This window comes from Dama dama, chromosome 18 (assembly GCF_033118175.1).
Source record: "Dama dama isolate Ldn47 chromosome 18, ASM3311817v1, whole genome shotgun sequence".
Taxonomy (NCBI): Eukaryota; Metazoa; Chordata; class Mammalia; order Artiodactyla; family Cervidae; genus Dama; species Dama dama.
The window spans coordinates 9,859,345-9,879,645 of record NC_083698.1 but is presented as its reverse complement, the minus strand read 5'-3'; the positions used below and the strand labels follow the sequence as shown (position 1 = coordinate 9,879,645).

Here is a 20,301-nt window from a genome sequence, read left to right as displayed (position 1 = left end):
AATGGCTACCCACTCCAATATTCTTGCCTGTAGAATTCCACGGACAGAGAACCCTGGCAGGCTACAGTCCATGGAGTTGCAGAGAGTCAGACATGACTGAGCAACTAACACTTTCTTTTTGTCTTGGGTGCATCTATATTTGCAATTGTTGCCTCTTCTTGTATTGATTTATCTTTATGTAAGGTTCTTTTTTCCTGTCATTTGTTGTAGTCTTTCTTTTAAAGTATATTTTGTCTGATAAAAGTGTTGCTACTCCATCTTTTCTCCTTTCAGTCTGTGCAGAATGTGGTTTTCTTTCCCCTCCTTTTCAATTTGCCCATCCCCCTCCCCCACTCCAGCACCTCTTAACCTCTGTTCTCTGAGTTCAGCTTTAAAGGGGAAGTGGTGGTTTTCTTAGATTCCATATATAAGTGAGTTCATACAGTAATTGCCTTTCTCTCTCTGGCTTATTTCACTTAGCATAATGTCTTTCAGTTTCACCTATATTGTCACAAATAAAAGGATTTCCTTCTTTCTCATAGCTAGTGTAAATATGTTTATATGCTACAATGCACGTGGGAGTGCAACTGTCTCTTCAAAATACTTATTTCATTTCTTTCTGATATATAGTCAGAAATGAGACAGCTGGGTCACAGAGTAATTCTGTTGTTAATTTTTTGAGGAATCTCCATACTGTTTTCCATAATGGTTGTACCAGTTTACATCCCCACTAGCAATGTATTTTCTCCACATCCTCACCAGCTTTCATTATCAGTTTTATTTTGAGTAATAGCCATCTAACAAGTGTGAGAGGTTACCTCATTTTGATTTCGATTTGTATTTCCCTGATGATTAGTGATGTTAAACACTTTTTTCCATATCTGTTGGCCATTTGTGTGTCTTCATTTGAGAAATGTCTGTTTGGGTCCTTTGTTTATTTTTCAAATAAGATTATTTTCTTGCTATTGAGTAGTTTGAGTTCCTTATTTATTTTGGAGGAGAAGGGGGTGACAAAGAATGAGATGGTTGGATGGCATCGCCAACTCAATGGACATGAGTTTGAGTAAACTCCGGGAGTTGGTGATGGACAGGGAGGCCTGAAGTGCTGCAGTCCATGAGGTCGCAAAGAGCTGGACACGACTGAGAGACTGAACTGAACTGAACTGAACTGAACTGAGATATGGTTTGCCAGTACTTTCTCTCATTCCATAGGGTGACTTTTAATTCTGTGGATTGTTTCTTTTGCTGTGCAGAAGTTTTTTAGTTTGATTCAATCCCATTTGTCTGTGTCTTCTTTTATTGTTTGTGTTTTTGGGGTCATAGCCAAAGCTTGTTGCTCAGACTAATGTCAAGAAGATTTTCCTCTATTTTCATCTATAGTTTTTTGGTTTCAGGTCTTAGAGTTAAGTCTTTAATCAATTTGTGTTTTCTACTCAAGATCACTTTTTCATGGGTCTTTTGTAGTTCCATATGAATTTTAGGCTTTTTTTTTTTTTCCTATTTTTGTGAAAAATTTCATTGGAATTTTTATAACTGTTGCATTGAATCTCTAATTGATTTGGGTAGTATAAACATTTTATACTAAATATATATAAACTATATATATATACTATCTATATCTATATATATATATACTATATATATATATACTAAATATATATAAACATTTTATACTAAAATGTTTAGTATAAACATAATTTAGTATAAACATAATTCATAACACAGGATGCCTTTCATTTATGTGTGTCTTCTTCAGTTTCTATGTTTCACAGTGTTCAGTGTATGGATCTTTCACCTCCTTCTTCAAATGTATCCCTGAGTAATTTTTATGCTACTGTAAGTGAGCTCATTTTAATTTTTTTCAGATGGTTTACTGTTAGGGTATAGAAATGCAGCTTTTTAATATTGATTTTGTATCCTGTACCTTTTCCTAATTTGTTTTTTTGTTCTAAAGCTTTTCTCTCTCTTTTTTTTTTTTGGTGGTGGTTTCTAAGGTTTTATGGGCTTCCCTGGAGGCTTAGATGGTAAAGAATCCGTCTGCAATGCAGGAGACCTGGGTCTGATCACTGGGTTAGGAAGATCCCCTAGAGGAGAGCATGGCAACCCACTCCATTATTCTTGCTTGGAGAACCCCCACAGACAAAGGAGCCTGGCGGCCTATAGTCCATGGGGTCGCAAAGAGTCAGACACCACTGAATGACGAAGCACACACACAAGGTTTTATGTGTATAATATCATTGCAAACAGAAACAATTTTGCTTCTTCCTTTTCCTGTTTGGAGGCCTTTATTTGTTTTTCTGCTAATTGCTCTGGCTAGGACTTTTAGTTTTATATAGAAGGAAAGTGCCTGGAGTGAGAATTCTTGTCTTGATCTTAGAGGAAAAGCATTCAGTTTTTCAGTACTGAGTATGATGTTAGTTATGAGCTTGTCATATATGGCCTTTATTGCTTTTAGGTAACCCTAATGCTTCAATGTGGAAACAGTTTCCGACTTTATTTTTTGGGGCTCCAAAATCACTGCAGATGGTGACTGCAGCCATGAAATTAAAAGACGCTTACTCATTGGAAGGAAAGTTATGACCAACCTAGATAGCCTATTAAAAAACAGACACATTACTTTGCCAAAAAAGGTCTGTCTGGTCAAGGCTATGGTTTTTCCAGTGGTCATGAGAGTTAGACTGAGGAAAGCTGAGTGCCGAAAAACTGATGCTTTTGAGCTTTGGTGTTGGAGAAGACTCTTGAGAGTCCCTTGGACTGCAAGGAGATCCAACCAGTCCATCCTAAAGGAGATCAGTCCTGGGTGTTCATTGGGAGGACTGATGTTGAAGCTGAAACTCCAATACTTTGGCCACCTCACGTGAAGAATTGACTCACTGGAAATGACCCTGATGCTGGGAGGGATTGGGGGCAGGAGGAGAAGGGGACGACAGAGGATGAGACGGCTGGATGGCATCACCAACTCGATGGGCATGAGTTTGAGTGAACTCTGGGAGTTAGTGATGGACAGGGAGGCCTGGTGTGCTGCGATTCATGGGGTTGCAAAGAGTCGGACATGACTGAGCGACTGAACTGAACTGAACTGAATGCTTCAATACCTAATTTGTTGAATTTTTATCATATAATACAAGTAAAGAATTTCATCAAATACTCTTTCTGGATCTATTGAGATGATCATATTATTTTTATCCTTCATTCTTTTAATGTGGTATGTTGCATTTATTGGTTTGCGTATCTTGAACCATTCTTGCATCCCAGAGATAAATCCCATTTGATTATGGTATATGATCTTTATAATGCTTATAATGTTCTGTTGAACTTCATTTGCTTGCATTTTGTTGATGATTCTTACATTTATGTTCATCAGTGATATTGGTCTGTAACTTCCTTTTTCTTGTACTGTCCTTAACTGGCCTTGGTATCATCTTTAGGCTGGCCTCATAAAATGTACTTATATAACTGTTCCCTCCTTTTCTATTTTTTGGAAGAATTTAAGAAGAATTAACATTAATTCTTCTTTAAATATTTGGCAGAATTCACTGGTAAAGCCATGAGACCTGAGATTTTTTCCTTCTTTGCGAGGTTTTAATTACTAATCCAAACTGCTTACTCATTATTGGTCTGGGAGGTTTCAGATACGGATTCAAACTCCTCGCTCATTTGTCTGTTCAGATTCTTTACTCATGATTCAGTCTTGATGGTTTGCATGTTTCTAAGAATTTATTTATTTCTTCTACATTGTCCAATTTGGGGCATATAAATGTTCACGGTAGTCTCTTAATATACCTTGCGTTTCTGTGATACCAGTTGTAACATCTCTCTTTCATTTGTAATTTTATATATTTGAACTTGCTCTCCTTGTTTCTCAGTCTAGCTCAAGGTCTGTCAATTTTGTTTATGTTACAAAACAATAGCTCCCAGTAGCAAGGGAAGGTTGATGCCTCAGTCACTGATTTGGCTGGTCTTCTTTTCTCTTTGCAGGGTTATTTCCTTCGTGCCCTGCTGCTTCGAGATACAAACTATTTTTTAAGAAACTTGGTATTGATGCAATGGTGGAGTAGAAGGACCCTAAGCTCACCTCCTGAACACACCCAAATCACTACCTGAAGAATTATCTGCAGAACAACCATCATTGAAACACACTGAAACCTACTAGAAAAGATCCTCTACAACTAAAGACATAACAACAACTAAAGCCCATCCCCCCCCCCCAGGTGGGTGACCCACAGATAAGAAAATAATTATATTACAGAGGTTTTCTCAATGGCAGTGAGATTCTGAGCCCCACATGAGTCCTCCAGTTCAGGCGTCTGGCAGTGGGAAAATATGATCTTTTCCATGGTTCTTCTAGTTTCTGTTTCACTTATTCCTCTGATTTTATTATTTCATTCCTTCTGTGAACTTTAGGTTGAGTTTGTTCTTGAGGTAGAACACTGGGCTGCTTATCTGAGACCTTTCATAACGTAGGCCTGTGTCACTGTTAACTGCTCTCTTACAACTGTCTGTGCTGCATCTCATAAGTTTTGGTATACTGTGCTTCCACTTTTATTTGTCTCAAGATATTTGTTGATATCCCTTTTGACTTCTTCTTTGATCAAATGGTTGGTCAGAAGAATGTTATTTAACTTCCACGTAAATTTATGAATTATCCAACTTTCCTTCTATTATTGATTGCTAGTTGCATATCATTGTGGTCAGAAAAGATACTTGATGTGGACTTCTTAAATTTGTTAAGACTTCTTTTGTGAACTAATATAAGATCTATCCTGGAAAATGTTCCATGTGTATGTTGAAAGAATGTGTACACTGTTGCTCTTGGATGGAATGTACTGAATATGTCTGTTAGATCCATTTGACCTATGGTGTTTTTTAGGTATGCTGTTTCCTTATAGATATTTTGTCTGAATGATCTATCCATTGTTAAAACTGGGATATTGAAGTCACCTACTATTATTACATATGTCTATTTCTCCCATTTAGTTTTACTAATACTTGCTTTATTTTTAGGTACACTGAAGTACCTAAATTTTGGTGCATTATATATTATCATCTTGATGAATTGACCACTTTATCATTAAATAGTAACCTTCTTTGTCTCTTTTGGCCGTTATGACTTAAAGTCTATCTTGTCTAATTACTACCACTCCTGCCTTCTTCTCATTGCTATTTGCATGGAATATATCTTTCCATCCCTTTATTTTCAGTGCATGTATGTCCTTAAGTCTAAAATGAGTCTCTTGAAAAGACAGCATATCACTGTTGGATCTGTTTGTAATCCATTCAGACACACTATATCTTTTGATTGGATAATTTAATTCTTTTCTATTTAAACTAATTATTGATAGGTAAAGAGGTAAAGAATCTCTCTCTTCAGGAGATGCAAGAGACATGGATTTGATCCCAGGGTCAGGAAGATCTCCTGGAGCAGGAAATGGTAACCCACTCCAATATTCTTGCCTGGACTATTTCATGGACAGAGGAGCCTAGTGGTCTACAGTCCATGGGGTTGCGAAGAGTCAGACACGACTGAGTGACTGTGTGCACATGCACACAGGATTTGCTGTTGCCTTTTGTTTGCTGTTTTCTGGCTGTTTTGTAATTCCTTTGTTTCTTCCTTCCTCTCTTGCTGTCTTCCTTTGTGATCTGATGACTTTTTGTAGAGGTATGCTTTGACTCCTTTCTCTTTATGTTTTGTATATCTGTGCATGCTTGTGTCCTAAGTTGCTTCAGTCATGTCCAACTCTGCAGGCCTATGCACTGCAGCCCGCCAGCTTCCCCTGTCCACAGGATTCTCCAGGCAAGAATACTGGAGTGGGTTGCCATGCCCCTCGCCAGGAGATCTTCCTGACCCAGGGATCAAACCCAGGTCTCTTAAGTCTCCTGCATTGGCAGACAGGTTCTTTACCACTAGCACCACCTGGGAAGCCCTTTGTATATCTACTACAGGTTTTTTACTTGTAGTAATCATGAAGCTTTACATTATTCATCCTATAGCTATAACAGTCTGTTTTAAGTTTATAACAACTTAACTTCACCCACATACAAAAACTCTACACTTTAACTTAACTTCTCCCTCCACATTTTGTGTTATTAATGTCACAGTTTACATCTTTTATTCACATTATATCTATTAACACATTATCTTACTCACAGTTATTTTTAGTACTTTTGTCTTTTACTTTTATATCAGAGTTAAAAGTGATTTATCTACCACCATTACAGTATTAGAGTGTTCTGGATTTGACTATATTTTCACCATTACAGTAAGTGTCATACTTTCATATTCTTTTCATTTGTCAGCATATTTTTGTTACAACTCAAAGACCTCTCTTTAGCATTTCTTGTAAGATAGGTTTAGTGGTGAATAACTCTATAGTTCTTGTTTTGGTCTGGGAAAGTCCTTATTTCTCCTTCATTTCTGAAGGACAACTTGAAAGTTTCTTAAGTATTCATGGTTAACGCTTGTCTTTTGGCACTTTGAATATGTCATCCCACTCTCTACTGGCCTGTAAGATTTCTGCTGAGAAATCTGCTGATAGTCTTATGTGGGTTCCCATGTATGTGGGATTTTTTTTCTCTTGCTGCATTTAAAATTCTTTGTCTTTGATTTTAGTCTTATTATGTGTTTTAGAGAAGATCTTTTTGTATCAAAACTCTGGGGAAATCTATGAGCTTCAGGAACTTCAATGTCCAAATCTCTTCCCCCCACCCCCCCGCCCTCCAACAACTGGGAAGTTCATGGACATGACTATTTTTTTAAAATTTTAATTTGAGGCTAATTACTTTACAATATTGTGGTGGTTTTGCCATACATTGACATGAATCAGCCACGGGAGCACATGTGTCCCCCTTCTCAAACCCCCCATCCCACCTCCCTCCCACCCCATCCCTCTGGGTTGTCCCAGAGCACCGGCTTTGAGTGCCCTGTTTCATGCATTGAACCTGGACTGGTCATCTATTTCACATATGGTAACATACATGTTTCAATGCTATTCTCTCAAATCGTCCCACCCTCGCCTTCTCCCACAGAGTCCAGAAGTCTGTTCTTTACATCTGTGTCTCTTTTGCTGTCTTGCATGTAGGGTTGTCATTACCATCTTTCAAATTCCATATATATGCATTAATATAGTATATTAGTGTTTTTCTTTCTGACTTACTTCACTCTGTATAATAGGCTCCAGTTTCATCCACCTCATTAGAACGGACTCAAATGCGTTCTTTTCTATAGTTGAGTAATATTTCATTGTGTACATATGCCACAAGTTTCTTATTCATTCGTCTGCCAGTGGACATCTAGGTTGCTTCCATGTTCTAGCTAATTGTAAACAGTGCTGCAATGAACATTGGGGTACACGTGCCTCTTTCAGTTCTGGTTTCCTCGGTGTGTATGCCCAGCAGAGGGATTGCTGGGTCATATCAGCCATGATTTCTTTAAATAAACCTTCTGCCTTTTTCTTCCTCTCTTCTCTTTGGATTCCAACAATGAATGGATTGTTACATTTGATGGTATCCAATAATGCACGTAGGCCCTTTTTTCACTCTTTTTCATTCTTTTTTCTCTTTTATTTTTTTTCTCCTCTGAATGGAGAATTTCAAATGTATTGTCTTCACAAGTTCACTGATTGTTTTGTTTGGATGAATCTGCTATTGAAGCTTTTTATTGAATTCTTCAATTTAATCATTGTGTTCCACAATGCTAGGATTTCTGTTTGTTTTTAATGGTTCCTGTTTCTTTGTTGAACCTCTCATTTTGTCCATTCATTGTTTTACTAATTTTGTTTGTCTGTGTTTTATTGTAGTTCACAGAATTTTGTATGAAGATTATTCAAAAGTATTTATCAGGTAGTTCATTGACTTTCATTTCTTTAGGGTCATTTATTGGAGCTTTATTAGTTTCCTTTGATGGTGTCATGTTTCATTGATTATTCATAATTCTTGTGGCCTTGCATTGTTGTCTACACATTTAAAGAAGCAGGCACCTCTTCCAGTCTTCACAAACTGGGTTTAGGCAGGAAAAGGCCTTCTCCAGTCACCTTGTCCAGAGATTGTAGGTGAATTGTCTGGTAGATTCTGAAGATGAGCTTGATGCTGGAGTCCTCAAGTGGGCAGGCCTGGTGCCTGGGTCAGTGACTGGGCTGGACTAGTGCTTGGGTTTATAAGGGTGGGCTAGTATTTGGGTCCATGGGGTAACCCTGGCCCCTGAAGTCCTGGTGGTGGACTGATACAACAGAATTTGGCCTATAGCCTGGGGCTGCTGATACTGGCCTGAAGGTTGGGTCCATGAGGTGCAGCCTGACACTGGGGCTGGCCATGTGCCTGAGTCCTCAGGAGCCAGTCTGGAATCTGGGGGCAGGCCAGGAGCCTGACTCCAAAGGAACCAGTCTGGAGTCTGTGTCCATGGAGCCCAGCCCAGCACCTGGGCAAACAGAGAGCCTAGGTTCATAGAAGCAGGCCCAGTCCTGGAGTAAGGCAGGAACCTGACTCTGCAGGAGACTACTTTGAGCCTGGGATCTCCGGTAACTGTCTTGTTACTAGGGTGAGGCAGGAGTCTTGGTTCATTGAAGCTCACCTCAAGGCTGGGTTTGCAGAGGCTTGGCTAGTAGGGTAATACCAGCTTCATAAAATGAATTGAGAAGAATTCCCTCTTTTACTGTGTTCTAGAAGAGATTATATAAAATCAGTGTTAATTCTTTAAATGTTTGGTAGAATTCTTCAGTGAATCTGTCTAGACCTGGAAATTTTTCTTTGTAGGGAGATCTTTAAAATTAAAAATCCAGTTTTCTTTTAAGTTATGGGACCATTAAAGTAATCTGTTTCATATTAAATGGACTACAGAAGTTTGTTTTTTGAGGAATTGTTCCATTTCATTTCAGTTGTCAAATTTGCATGTGTGAAGGAACCTTGGTATAACTTTTTATTGGTTTCTATAGATGTTACATTATGTATACATAACTTGTGATAGTTCAATAGTGGGGTTTTTTGTTTTTTTTTTACCAGTTTGAGTGAAGCATAGAAATCTTCATAGAAGATATCCCTTACCTGTCATAGAAAGCATAGAAGCACAGAAATCCCCTTACCTGTCATGTATAATGATCTTAAATATTTTCACTAAATACATTTAGAACCATATCAGACAGTGGTTTAAAAATCAAACATAAGTTTTAAAAACCAAAGAGAAGAAGTCTATTATATTTACCAGTTTTTTTTGCTTACTGTGTTCCTTTTTCCTTCCTAATGTACCAAGGTTCCTTCTCTTATTATTTTCTTTCTGTTTAGAGAACTTCCTTTTCACCATTCTCTTAAGCTAGGTTGTATAGGTTGCCTCTTTTCGTATTCCCACGAGTAGTGCACAGAGTTTCCTTTAATTTCTCCACGTCGTCCTCACTAATTCTTGTTATTTTTCTGGAGGTTTTTAATAGTAGTCATCATAATAGGGTCGCACAGTTGGACACGACTGAAGCGACTTGCAGCAGCAGCATCACAGCAGATGTGAAATGATACAGCATTGTGTTTTAGGTTTGTATTTCTCTAATGATCAGTGATGGTGAACATCTTTTCATGTGCTTGTTGGTCATTGGTACATCTTTGGTCTTTGGAGAAATGTTGAAGTCCTTTGCTCACTTTTAATTGGGTTATTTGTTTTGTTGTTGTTGAGTTGTAGGAGATTTTTTTTTTAACATATTCTAGATTAACCCCTCATCAGATCTATGCTTTACAAATATTTTCTCCCATTCCATAAGTCACCTTTTCATTCTATTCATTGTGTCCTTTGATGCATAGTTTTTGAGTTTGATATAGTCCCACAAAAGGGCTTACTTTAAAAGTTAGTACACTTAGAACAACTTCCCACCTCTTTTCTTTCTCTCTTTACCCAGCTTATTTTAAATTTGAGCTACTTAGTATCTACAGGCCAAATTACTGAAAGAAATTTCACCTAATTAAACTTTTTTAGAAGGCATTACATCTCTGTGGTTTCTGATTGTCATAGTATTTTAAGAATTTCCATCAATTGTGCATATCTTTGCCAGTTTTTGTGTTGATATAGCAAAAGATAAGCTATATCTTTTATTCACTTAATATGAATACAGGAATTACTAACCAGAGAATAATAGCTTTAACCTTGGGCCATTGGTCTGGCAGCTTTATGTCTGGAAGGGGAAGTAAATCCTAACCTGAGTTTTTATCTGACTCTTGTAGGCAATATTCCTGTGTATTAATTATTTCATGGAAGTGTACCTATATAGTCTATTTTCAATATCCCCCAGGCTTTTCTTCTTTGTTGATTTGATTCTCCCATAGTGATTTTATAGGAATGGCTCACATTTTTGGAGCAATTTTTGGATTGTACTTAAAGCTGACTATTTAAGCTGTACTTAAAGCTCACATTTTTTAGCCATTTGGGATTGTACTTAAAACTATTTTTGTCTATTGTTTTTTATCCCTAACCATTGCTATATATCTATAACCCAGATTGCCAATGATTTTCCAAATAGTAGCTTGCCATTTGTATACCAAATAGTAATGCCATTTGTTACTGCCCAGGAATCAGCTATTACCAAATATTATGTGAAAATTTACATGAATGTAATAGTAGCCTCTAAACTCACTACCCAGCAAGCTCTCCCAGAAGTCATGAAACTGAATGGCTCACAGATCAATCTAAGGTATTTGAGGCACATCTTTATTGAATCAATTAAAAGGTCTTTCCAAGGGAAATCAACAAATACAAGATACCTTGTGTCAGTGAAGTCCACTTGCTTCAATCAGAGAGATGCAGAGGGGCATGTATGCCTGACTGCAGCTCTAACTCATCAACTAGCCTAATAAGCTACTCAGGATTTTATTTATGTTTCTTAATTACAGGACACTAAAGATCAGAATGGGTGTCAACAGTAGGTGACCCAATTAAAATTTTAAAACACATAAAGTGCTTCAAGAGTGCCTCATGAATATTTAATATCTATTTGGCCCTTCAGTCTCTTCCTAACTATGTTTAACACTCACATGTGCTATTTACTTAATCTATGTCTTTTATAACATGTTTCACAAACTACTTGCTTCTATACCTTGCTTCGTAAATACTTCTCATTTTACATGTCCATCTCTCTTTAGTTTCATATACCCTTTTTTGTTTCTCTTATTTTCTACAGCAGAATTGAATATTTAAACAAGAGCTAACACACATTATAGAAAACAACCATTAAGGAGGAAGAAACTTCTCTCTCTCTCTCTCTCTCTCTCTCTACTAGAAGCATCCCCAAGATGCAGTTAATGAATAAGGCAAGGCAAAGGGAATTGTGCATGGTATGTTGCCATTGAATGGGAAAAAGTGCTCACTCATTTATATTTGGTAGTATTTCTCTGGAAGGATATAGAAGAAACTGATAATGGTAATTTCCTCTCAAGAGGGTCATTAGAGGGTGTGTATATCCTCTTGTGCCATTTTCAATTTTCTAGGACACACACATATTGTCAATTGAAAAATTAACTGATTATTTTTTAAATTTCTTTATAAAAATACAAAATAATTTTTCTTTTTCTATACACAGGTATCAGAATGGCAGCACAACTTAACTTACCAGAAAATACAGATGACTGGACAAAAGAGGATGTAAATCAGTGGTTAGAAAGTCATAAAATTGAACAAAAACACAGAGCAATTTTGACTGCACAAGATGTGAATGGTAGAAATTTGAAGTACTTAACTAAAGATCACCTTGTTGCTATGGGCATAACATTTGGACCAGCTATCCAAATAGAGCATCTCTTCAAAGAGTTGCTGGAGACATCCTCTGGAGATCCTTTCCAGACATGTAAGAGTGGAAAAGGCAGTAAAAGTGTTCCTAAAACACAGGAGAAAGATGGAGAGACTTCAAAACAAAAGAATAAAAAGAAATCAGATAAGGTTAATGACTCTACAGTGAGTACAGTTACTAAAGGTTCTAAGTCACTGAAAAATGAGTTCGTGGAAGATGAAATAGATTACACAAAGAAAAAGCAGCCATCCACAGAGCCGACATGCGTGTCATACCCTTTTGATGAATTCAGTGATCCATATCGTTACAAATTGAATTTTAAACTGCAGCCTGAAACAGGACCACTCAATCTCATTGATCCAGTACATGAATTCAAAGCCTTCACAAACACAGAAACAGCCACAGAAGAGGATGCTAAAATGAAATTTAGCAATGAGGTTTTCCGATTTGCTTCTGCTTGTATGAACTCACGTACCAACGGCACCATTCATTTTGGAGTCAAGGACAAACCTCATGGAACAATTGTTGGCGTGGAATTTACCACCATCACCAAGGAAGCTCTCATTGACCACTTCAATCTGATGATCCACCAATATTTTGAAGACCATCAGGTCCAAAAAGCAAAGAACTGCATTCGAGAGCCAAGATTTGTAGAAGTTTTACTGCCAAATAGTTCTCTATCTGACAGATTTGTTATTGAAGTGGATGTTGTTCCAAAATATTCTGAATGTGAAGTTGATTATTTCCAGATTAAAATGCAAAATTACAGCAACACAATATGGAAACAAAGTCCAAAATTCTCAGTCTTTGTGCGAGATGGGGCCAGTTCTAAGGACATCATGAAAAGTAATGCAGATTTCAAAGCATTTAAATTAGATTTGAAAAAACTGGCAGAATCTAGGAAAGAGGCAGAAGAGAAATGCAGAGTAAAAATAACTAAAAAAGAGAGTGAGGGGCCAAAGCTTGTTAAATTGTTGACTGGAAATCAGGATTTGTTAGATAATTCATACTACGACTGGTACATTCTTGTAATAAACAAATGCCATCCTACACAAACCAAACACTTAGATTTCCTAAAGGAAATTAAATGGTTTGCTGTGTTGGAGTTTGATCCTGAATCTGTGAGCAAGGGTGTGGCCAAAGCATACAAAGAAACCCGAGTAGCAAATCTTCACTTCCCAAGTTTGTATGTGGAGGGGAAAACCACAAATGAGAAGATCGCTAGTCTGAATCTTTATCAACAACTCAGCTGGATTTTCTGCAATGGCCGGTTAGATCTTGACAGTGAAAAGTATAAACCCTTAGATGCAAGTTCCTGGCAAAGAGAAAAAGCGTCTGAAGTCAGGAAACTGATATCATTTCTTACCCAAGAAGACATAATGCCAAGAGGGAAGTTTTTGGTGGTATTTCTATTACTCTCCTCCGTTGATGACCCAAGAGACCCCCTCATTGAGACCTTCTGTGCTTTCTACCAAGATCTCAAAGGAATGGAAAATATATTGTGTATTTGTGTAAATTCACGCATATGTCAGGGATGGAAAGATCTACTTGAAGCAAGATTAACAACACAGCAAGATGAATTATCAAACCAATGTATTTCTTCTTTAAGTCTTGAAGAGATAAATGGAACTATTCTTAAGCTAAAATCTGTGACTCAATCTTCCAAGAGATTTTTACCATCTGTTGGTTCATCTACTGTCCTTCTGAAAAAAGAAGAAGATATCATGACTGCTCTGGAAATTCTCTGTGAAAATGAATGTGAAGATACAATCTTAGAGAAGGACAAAAAAAAATTACTTGAATTCAAAGCATTGAAAGAGGAAGATTTTTATCGAGGTGGCAAAGTAACATGGTGGAATTTCTACTTTTCTTCTGAAAACTATTCTTCCCCTTTTGTGAAAAGGGATAAATATGAAAAACTTGAAGAAATGATTCAAAGAGGGGCAGATTCTTCTAAGTCAACGTGTGTCAAAATTATTCATCTGTATCATCATCCGGGCTGTGGTGGGACTACGTTGGCCATGCATATTCTCTGGGAACTAAGGAAGAAATTCAGATGTGCTGTACTGAAAAACAAGACAGTGGATTTTTCTGAAATTGGAGAACAAGTGACTAATTTAATAACCTACGGGACAACAAATAATCAGGAATACTTACCTATATTGCTGCTTGTCGATGACTTTGAAGAACAGGATAATGTCTATCTCCTGCAGGCTTCTATTCACACAGCTGTAGCTAATAGGTTTATTCGATATGAGACACCTCTAGTGATCATCCTAAATTGCAGGAGATCACAGAATCCTGAAAAAAGTGCAAAGATCTCAGACAGTATTGCCCTAATACAACAACTGTCTCCCAAGGAACAGAGAGCTTTTGAGCTTAAATTGAAAGAAATTGAAGACCAGCATAAAAACTTTCAAGATTTTTATTCCTTCATGATTATGAAAACCAACTTTAATAAAAAGTACATAGAAGATGTGGTCAGGAATATCCTGAAAGAACAAAATATTTCCACCAAGGAAGCAAAGCTTTTTTCCTTTCTGGCCCTTCTTAACTCATACGTGCCAGATACCACCATTTCATTATCACAGTGTGAAAAGTTCCTAGGAATCACAAACAAGAAAGCTTTCTGGGGAACAGAAAAATTTGAAGACAAAATGGGCACCTACTCTACAATTCTAATAAAAACAGAGGTGGTAGAATGTGGTAACTACTGTGGAGTACGCATTATTCACCCTTTGATTGCCATTCGTTCATTGGAAGAGTTGAAGATAAGCTATGACTTGGATAAGAGTCAAATTATGCTGGATATGCTAACAGAAAATTTGTTCTATGATACTGGAATAGGAAGAAGCAAATTTTTAGAAGATGTGCAAACATTGCTGCTCACAAGACAGCGCAATGAAAATGAAGGTGAATTAGGAACTTGGTTTTCCCCGTTCATTGAAGCATTACATAGAGATGAAGGGAATGTGGCAGTTAAAACTGTATTACTTGAAGGCATTCGTCGGTTCAACCCAAATGCATTCATTTGCCAAGCCTTGGCAAGACATTTCTACATTAAAGAGAAGGACTTTCACAGTGCTCTACAATGGGCAAAGCAAGCAAAAAAGATAGAACCTCATAATTCTTATATCTCAGATACACTGGGTCAAGTCTTCAAAAGTAAAATAAGATGGTGGATAGAAGATAATGAAAGAAACAGGAGCATTTCTGTTGAAGAGCTATCTGAGCTTTTGGATTTAGCAGTTCATGCCTCAAATGCATTCAAGGAATCTCAACAGCAAAGTGAGGATAGAGACTATGAAGTTAAGGAAAGGTTTTACCAGAAGTCAAAAAGGCGGTATGATACTTACAATATAGCTGGCTATCAAGGGGAGATAGAAGTTGGGCTCTACACAATCCACATTCTCCAGTTCATTCCTTTTTTTGACAATAAAAATGAACTGTCTAAAAGAGATATGATCAACTTTATATCAGGAAGTAAAGACATTCCTGGAGACCCAAACAATGAATTTAAATTAGTCCTCAAGAACTTTATTTCTTACCTAACCAATTTGAAATTTTCTTTGAAAAAGTCCTTTGATTTTTTTGATGAATACTTTGTCCTTCTAAAACCTAGGAACAATATTAAGCAAAATGAAGAGGCCAAAACACGGAGAAAGGTGGCTGGGTATTTTAAGAAGTATGCAGATATATTTGGCCCCTCAGAGGAATTACAGAACACAGATTTTGGCCCAAAGCTTAGTTTGCCACTTCAGGTAGAGCTGTATCGGAGAAGACTGGAAGTTTTAAAAGCAGACAAGTTTTCTGGACTCTTGGAATATCTTATCAAAGCTCAAGAAGATGCCATACACACCATGGAAGATATAATGAACAAATATACTTTTCTCTTTGAACAATGCGCTGTCAGAATCCCGCCAAAGGAAAAGCAAAATTTCATCCTGGCCAACATCATTCTCTACTGTATTAAACCAACCTCCAAAATAGTGAAGCCAATTAAAAAACTGAAAGAACAGCTTCGAGAAGTCTTACAACAAGCAGGAATGTCATGTCGGTATCCAGAACCTTATTTCCTAGCTTCCCTCTTATTCTGGCCAGAAAACCAACAACTAGATCAAGATTCTAGACTAATGGAAAAGTATGCTCGGTCACTGGAAAATTCTTTTCGGGGACAATATAAGCATATGTATCGTATAAAGCAACCAATTGCTTATTTCTTTCTTGGGAAAGGTAACAATATGAACAGACTTGTTCACAAAGGAAAAATTGATCAATGTTTTGAAAAGACAGCTGATATTAATTCCTTGTGGCAGAGTGGAGATGTATGGAAGGAGAAAAAAGTCCAAGAGCTTTTGCTTCGGTTAAAGGGACGAGCTGGAAATAATTGTTTACACATAGAATATGAAATCAACGAAAAAATCACAATACCCATCACACCTGCTTTTCTGGGTCAACTTAGAAGTGGCAGAAGCATAGAAAAAGTATCTTTTTACCTGGGATTTTCCATTGGAGGCCCACTTGCTTATGACATTGAGATTATTTAAGAGTTTGGCCTTCTCCCTCCAGGAATATGGACAAAATGCCACTTAATTTTTTAGACCCAAGAAGTATACTAATTTTTTTTTTTTTTGGAGGATAATTGCTTTTCAGTGTTGTGGTGGTCTCTTCTGTGAATCAGCCATAATTATCCCTTCCCTTTTTAGTCTCGCTCTTCCCTGCCCCCCACCCATTTTACCCATCTAGGTGATCACAGAGCACCAAACTGGACTCCGTGTGTTACACAACAGTTTCCCGCTGGTTTACTGTTTTACTCATGATAGTGTATATATGTCATTGCTACTTTCTCAATTTGTCCTACCCTCTCCTTCTCCCACCATACTTTAAATTGGCAAATTTATAGATACAGCCTCTATTTTTTTGGCCCTGTGCATACAGTATTTATATTTCCTCGTAAGCATGTTGTAAGTCCCACATCGATTGTGATGAGAAAGCAAGGAATGAGAGATGTGAAAACTATCTCCTATCTTCCTTGGCTTGGACAGCACCACTGAGGGCAGAATAAGAAGGAGCCGGATGGAACTGGGCTTCCCAGGTGGCTCAGTGGTAAAGAATCTGCCTGCCAAGCAAGGGACACAAGAGACATGCATTCAGTTCCTGGGTCAGGAAGATCCCCTGGAGAAAGAAATGGCAACCCACTCCAATATTCTTGCCTGGGAAGTTCCATGGACAGAGGAACCTGGCATGCTACATTCCATGGAGTCGCAGAAGAGTATGACACAACTTAGTGACTAAACAACAACAACATGGAAGGAATGAGAAGCAGTGAATGTAATCATTCAGCTGCACAGAAACCCAGCATTCCTTCAGTTAACCAACCAAGGCATGGATTGTGGAAGATTGTCTACTTTCTTCTTAAATGTGAAAATTTTCGGAGTCAAAAGACAATGGTTATGATACCAAGACATTACAATATCTGCAAAACTATTTCACAAAAAAGGTGAAAACCTCTCAACAATAACATTTAATCTTACCAGGCAGACTGGAAAGGTACTTTGTACTTGGCACTGAAGGATCTTTCAGAGCAGAGGACCAACCAGTTCTCTGAAGGTTATAGCCATAGAAGTAGGCAGATCTTACCAAAGTAGGTTGGAGAAGCAGGCTTCCTTTTCATGAAGTAGGTGACAATTGAGCAGAAGTGAATTTTATTTCTATAGCTAAGAAGCTCATAGGCCTCCAAACAAATAAAAATACAGCAAAATTCCAAAGCTAAGGAATAAAAAGGACTCTTGTGAAAAGACTAATGAGTCCCCAATCCAGGGGATCCCATTGTTCTAGCAAGTATACATATAACCAATGCACAACCAATGAGAGGTCATCAAAATGTCATTTTCCCTAATAGAATTATGGATCTGGGAAATCGTCAATGGTTGCTAAAACTGTTTTTTTTAAAAAGCTGATAAAGAACTATAATAGATGAGTCAAACTGTCCTAAATGCTGATCAATATTAATGTTGCTGAGAGAGGCCCAGACATTACTGTCCTGGAAGCGCTATAGGAGTGCACACTAGAACCCTGAGACAGTCTCACTAATTAAATGAACCTGAATCTAATCAAACCTCTGGATCTTACTTCCAATATAAAGGAAATACAGACATTGGATATGTTTCTAAGTAATTCTGTGTATGGGATACGGAGATGGATAAAAGAGAGTAGATGGACATTATAGCTGCAACAAGATTGAACCAGAGTTAACAACTGCTATGTTATGAGGACATGAGAGGTCATCAGACTCTGCTCTTCTCTTTGGACTGTGCTTTTGAAGTTTTCTGTTATAAAATATTTGTAAAACAAACAAGAAATGCTGTTTGTTTTTGCCTTAACAGTCCCATTCAATTTTTTTCACTGGAGGAGGTTTTTCCTTTGCTCCTGCATGAAATTTCAGCTTCATAACTTATTGGCTCACTCTTGGCATAAAATAATCCTCTGGTCAAACACAGTCTCAGTTTACAGATGAGAAGGTCAAGTCACAATAATTTCTCTGGGGCCACTTCCCATACTGTTCCAAGTTTTGTTCTACTCTACAGAGAATAGTCTCTGTTGGAGTCCTCTCACCTTCCCAGGTGTTCCTTTTGAACTCAGACCGGCTTAGGCAGGTACGTGAGAAGCACTTACGGATGTTTGTTCTACCATTGGTTCAGAGTGCATCTAACATCTAGTCTTGAGAACAACATGCCCCATACAGTCAAGAGGATGCATCAAGCATGCCACATGGTCCTCTTGAAGCCTCCTCCCCACCTCCCAGGCTCAGGATGAGATTCTCATGGTGCTTGGGAGAATTTTCACCAAAAGAGCCTCTTCATAAACCCTCTCTTCCTCAATGCCAGCAGTGGACAAACTACAGCTCGTGGGCCAAATCCAGCCTGTCATTTACTTTTAAATAAAGTTTTATTGGAACACAGCCATACTCACTTGTTTAAATACTGGCTTTGGCTGCTTTTGTGTTGCAACAGAGTTGAATAGTTGCAACCGAGCCCATCTAGCCCACAAACCTAAAATATTTGCACAGCCATCTGGCTCTTTCCAGAAAACATTGCCAACCCCTGCTCCATGCTATCAACTCTTTTATGTCTTAATTGTAGGTCAGTTGTCTAATTGGTTCTTGGACATTTACCTTGAAAATACACATCTTGGTGTATCATCTAACTTTGGTATCTGAGTTCTGTCATTTTAGGGCCAAAGTTAAAATTTAAGAACAATTTTATCTCACAAAATCTGTTTTTCACAGATAAATCTAATTATGCTTTATTTGGGGACTCTGTATGCCTAACGTGTTCATCCTAAGAAAGCTAGAGTCCCAGACTGGCCCATGCTGCTGCCTCTCCCTTTTTTGGGATCTGTGGGGGAGTGGGGCGGGCAGCCCTGCTAGTGTATCTCTCCCTTTCAAGGATTTCTAGACCATCTCTGGAGAGCAGATGGCTATGAGGTGGGGTGGGGTTTGAAATAATGTGCTAACATATTTGCTTTTTTAGGCTGTTGTTTATTCTGAGCTGCCTTGACTGGACTCTCCCTTGCAGCTGCAGTAACTATGGATCTTTATCAAGGTGGTCTTAGCGTAGAATCCCTCTTTTATTTTACCATGTGATATAAAACATTTATTTTTGACCTGGCCTGTGGCTTCCAACAGCAATATGTTTCCTTTTCCTAGTATGCAAGTACTGGCTTTGTTTGCTCAATTTTGTGAGTGCTTTGGAATTTAGATGATCATATAACTCAAGAGGGACTTCCCTGGTGGCTCAGATGGTAAAGCATTTGTCTACAATGTGGAGACCGGGCTCAATCCCTGGGTCAGGAAGATCTCCTGGAGAAGGAAATGGCAACCCATTCCAGTAGTCTTGCCTGGAAAATCCCATGGACGGAGGAGCCTGGTAGGCTACAGTCCATGGGGTCGCAAAGAGTTGGACACAACTGAGCAACCTTTATTATCGACCTTCATTATAACTCAACAAGATCATGATCACTTTATTATCTTGTTCAAAATAATAATTATAAACATCATCAGCATCCAGGCCACTTCACCAAGGAACAGCAGAGTAATAAATGTGTGTCAGTTTTTCTTTTTTGCAAATTAAAAAAATAGCTGAATTATGCTGGGCAAATTTGACAAGTATATTGATCTATCATTCTCTTTACCTATTTAGCTTTATATTTTCCTTAGGTCCATGGAATTTGGTCTTGAAAAACAGAAATTTGGAATGTTAGATTTAAATATTAATAATTTACTATTCCATAAGCCAGCAGTTTCAGTTGAACAGAATCCCCTGAAAGGTGTTTCCAAATTGCCTGTTCTATCTCCCAATTCAGACAGAGTCAACCTAGACCGAGAAGGCATCAGATATTTTTTTTTAACTTGAAAATCATTGATTAGGTCATTGTAATACAAGTTTCCCAGGAATTTCCTGGCAGTTCAGTGTCTAAGACTCAGAACTTTCATTGCCATGGGCCTGGTTTCAATTCCTGGTTGGGGAACTAGTATCCCACAAGCTATCTGGTACAGCTTCCCCACCAA

General features: G+C 37.9%; 1 protein-coding gene across 5 annotated transcripts in view; it reads left to right on the top strand.

The window, feature by feature from the left end:
- Positions 1 to 18,693, top strand: part of SAMD9 (sterile alpha motif domain containing 9) — a 35,604-nt gene extending 16,911 nt beyond the window's left edge. For 3 of the 5 annotated variants that reach the window (XM_061164898.1, XM_061164897.1, XM_061164899.1), the window contains 2 exons: positions 3,958 to 4,190; positions 11,526 to 18,693. In XM_061164898.1, coding sequence (XP_061020881.1) covers positions 11,534 to 16,279 — 4,746 coding nt within the window. In that variant the 5' untranslated portion in view covers positions 3,958 to 4,190; positions 11,526 to 11,533 and the 3' untranslated portion in view covers positions 16,280 to 18,693. The remainder of the gene's footprint in view (positions 1 to 3,957; positions 4,191 to 11,525) is intronic. The other 2 variants (XM_061164901.1, XM_061164900.1) reach the window with 1 other exon arrangement.
- Positions 18,694 to 20,301: the final 1,608 nt, after the last annotated feature.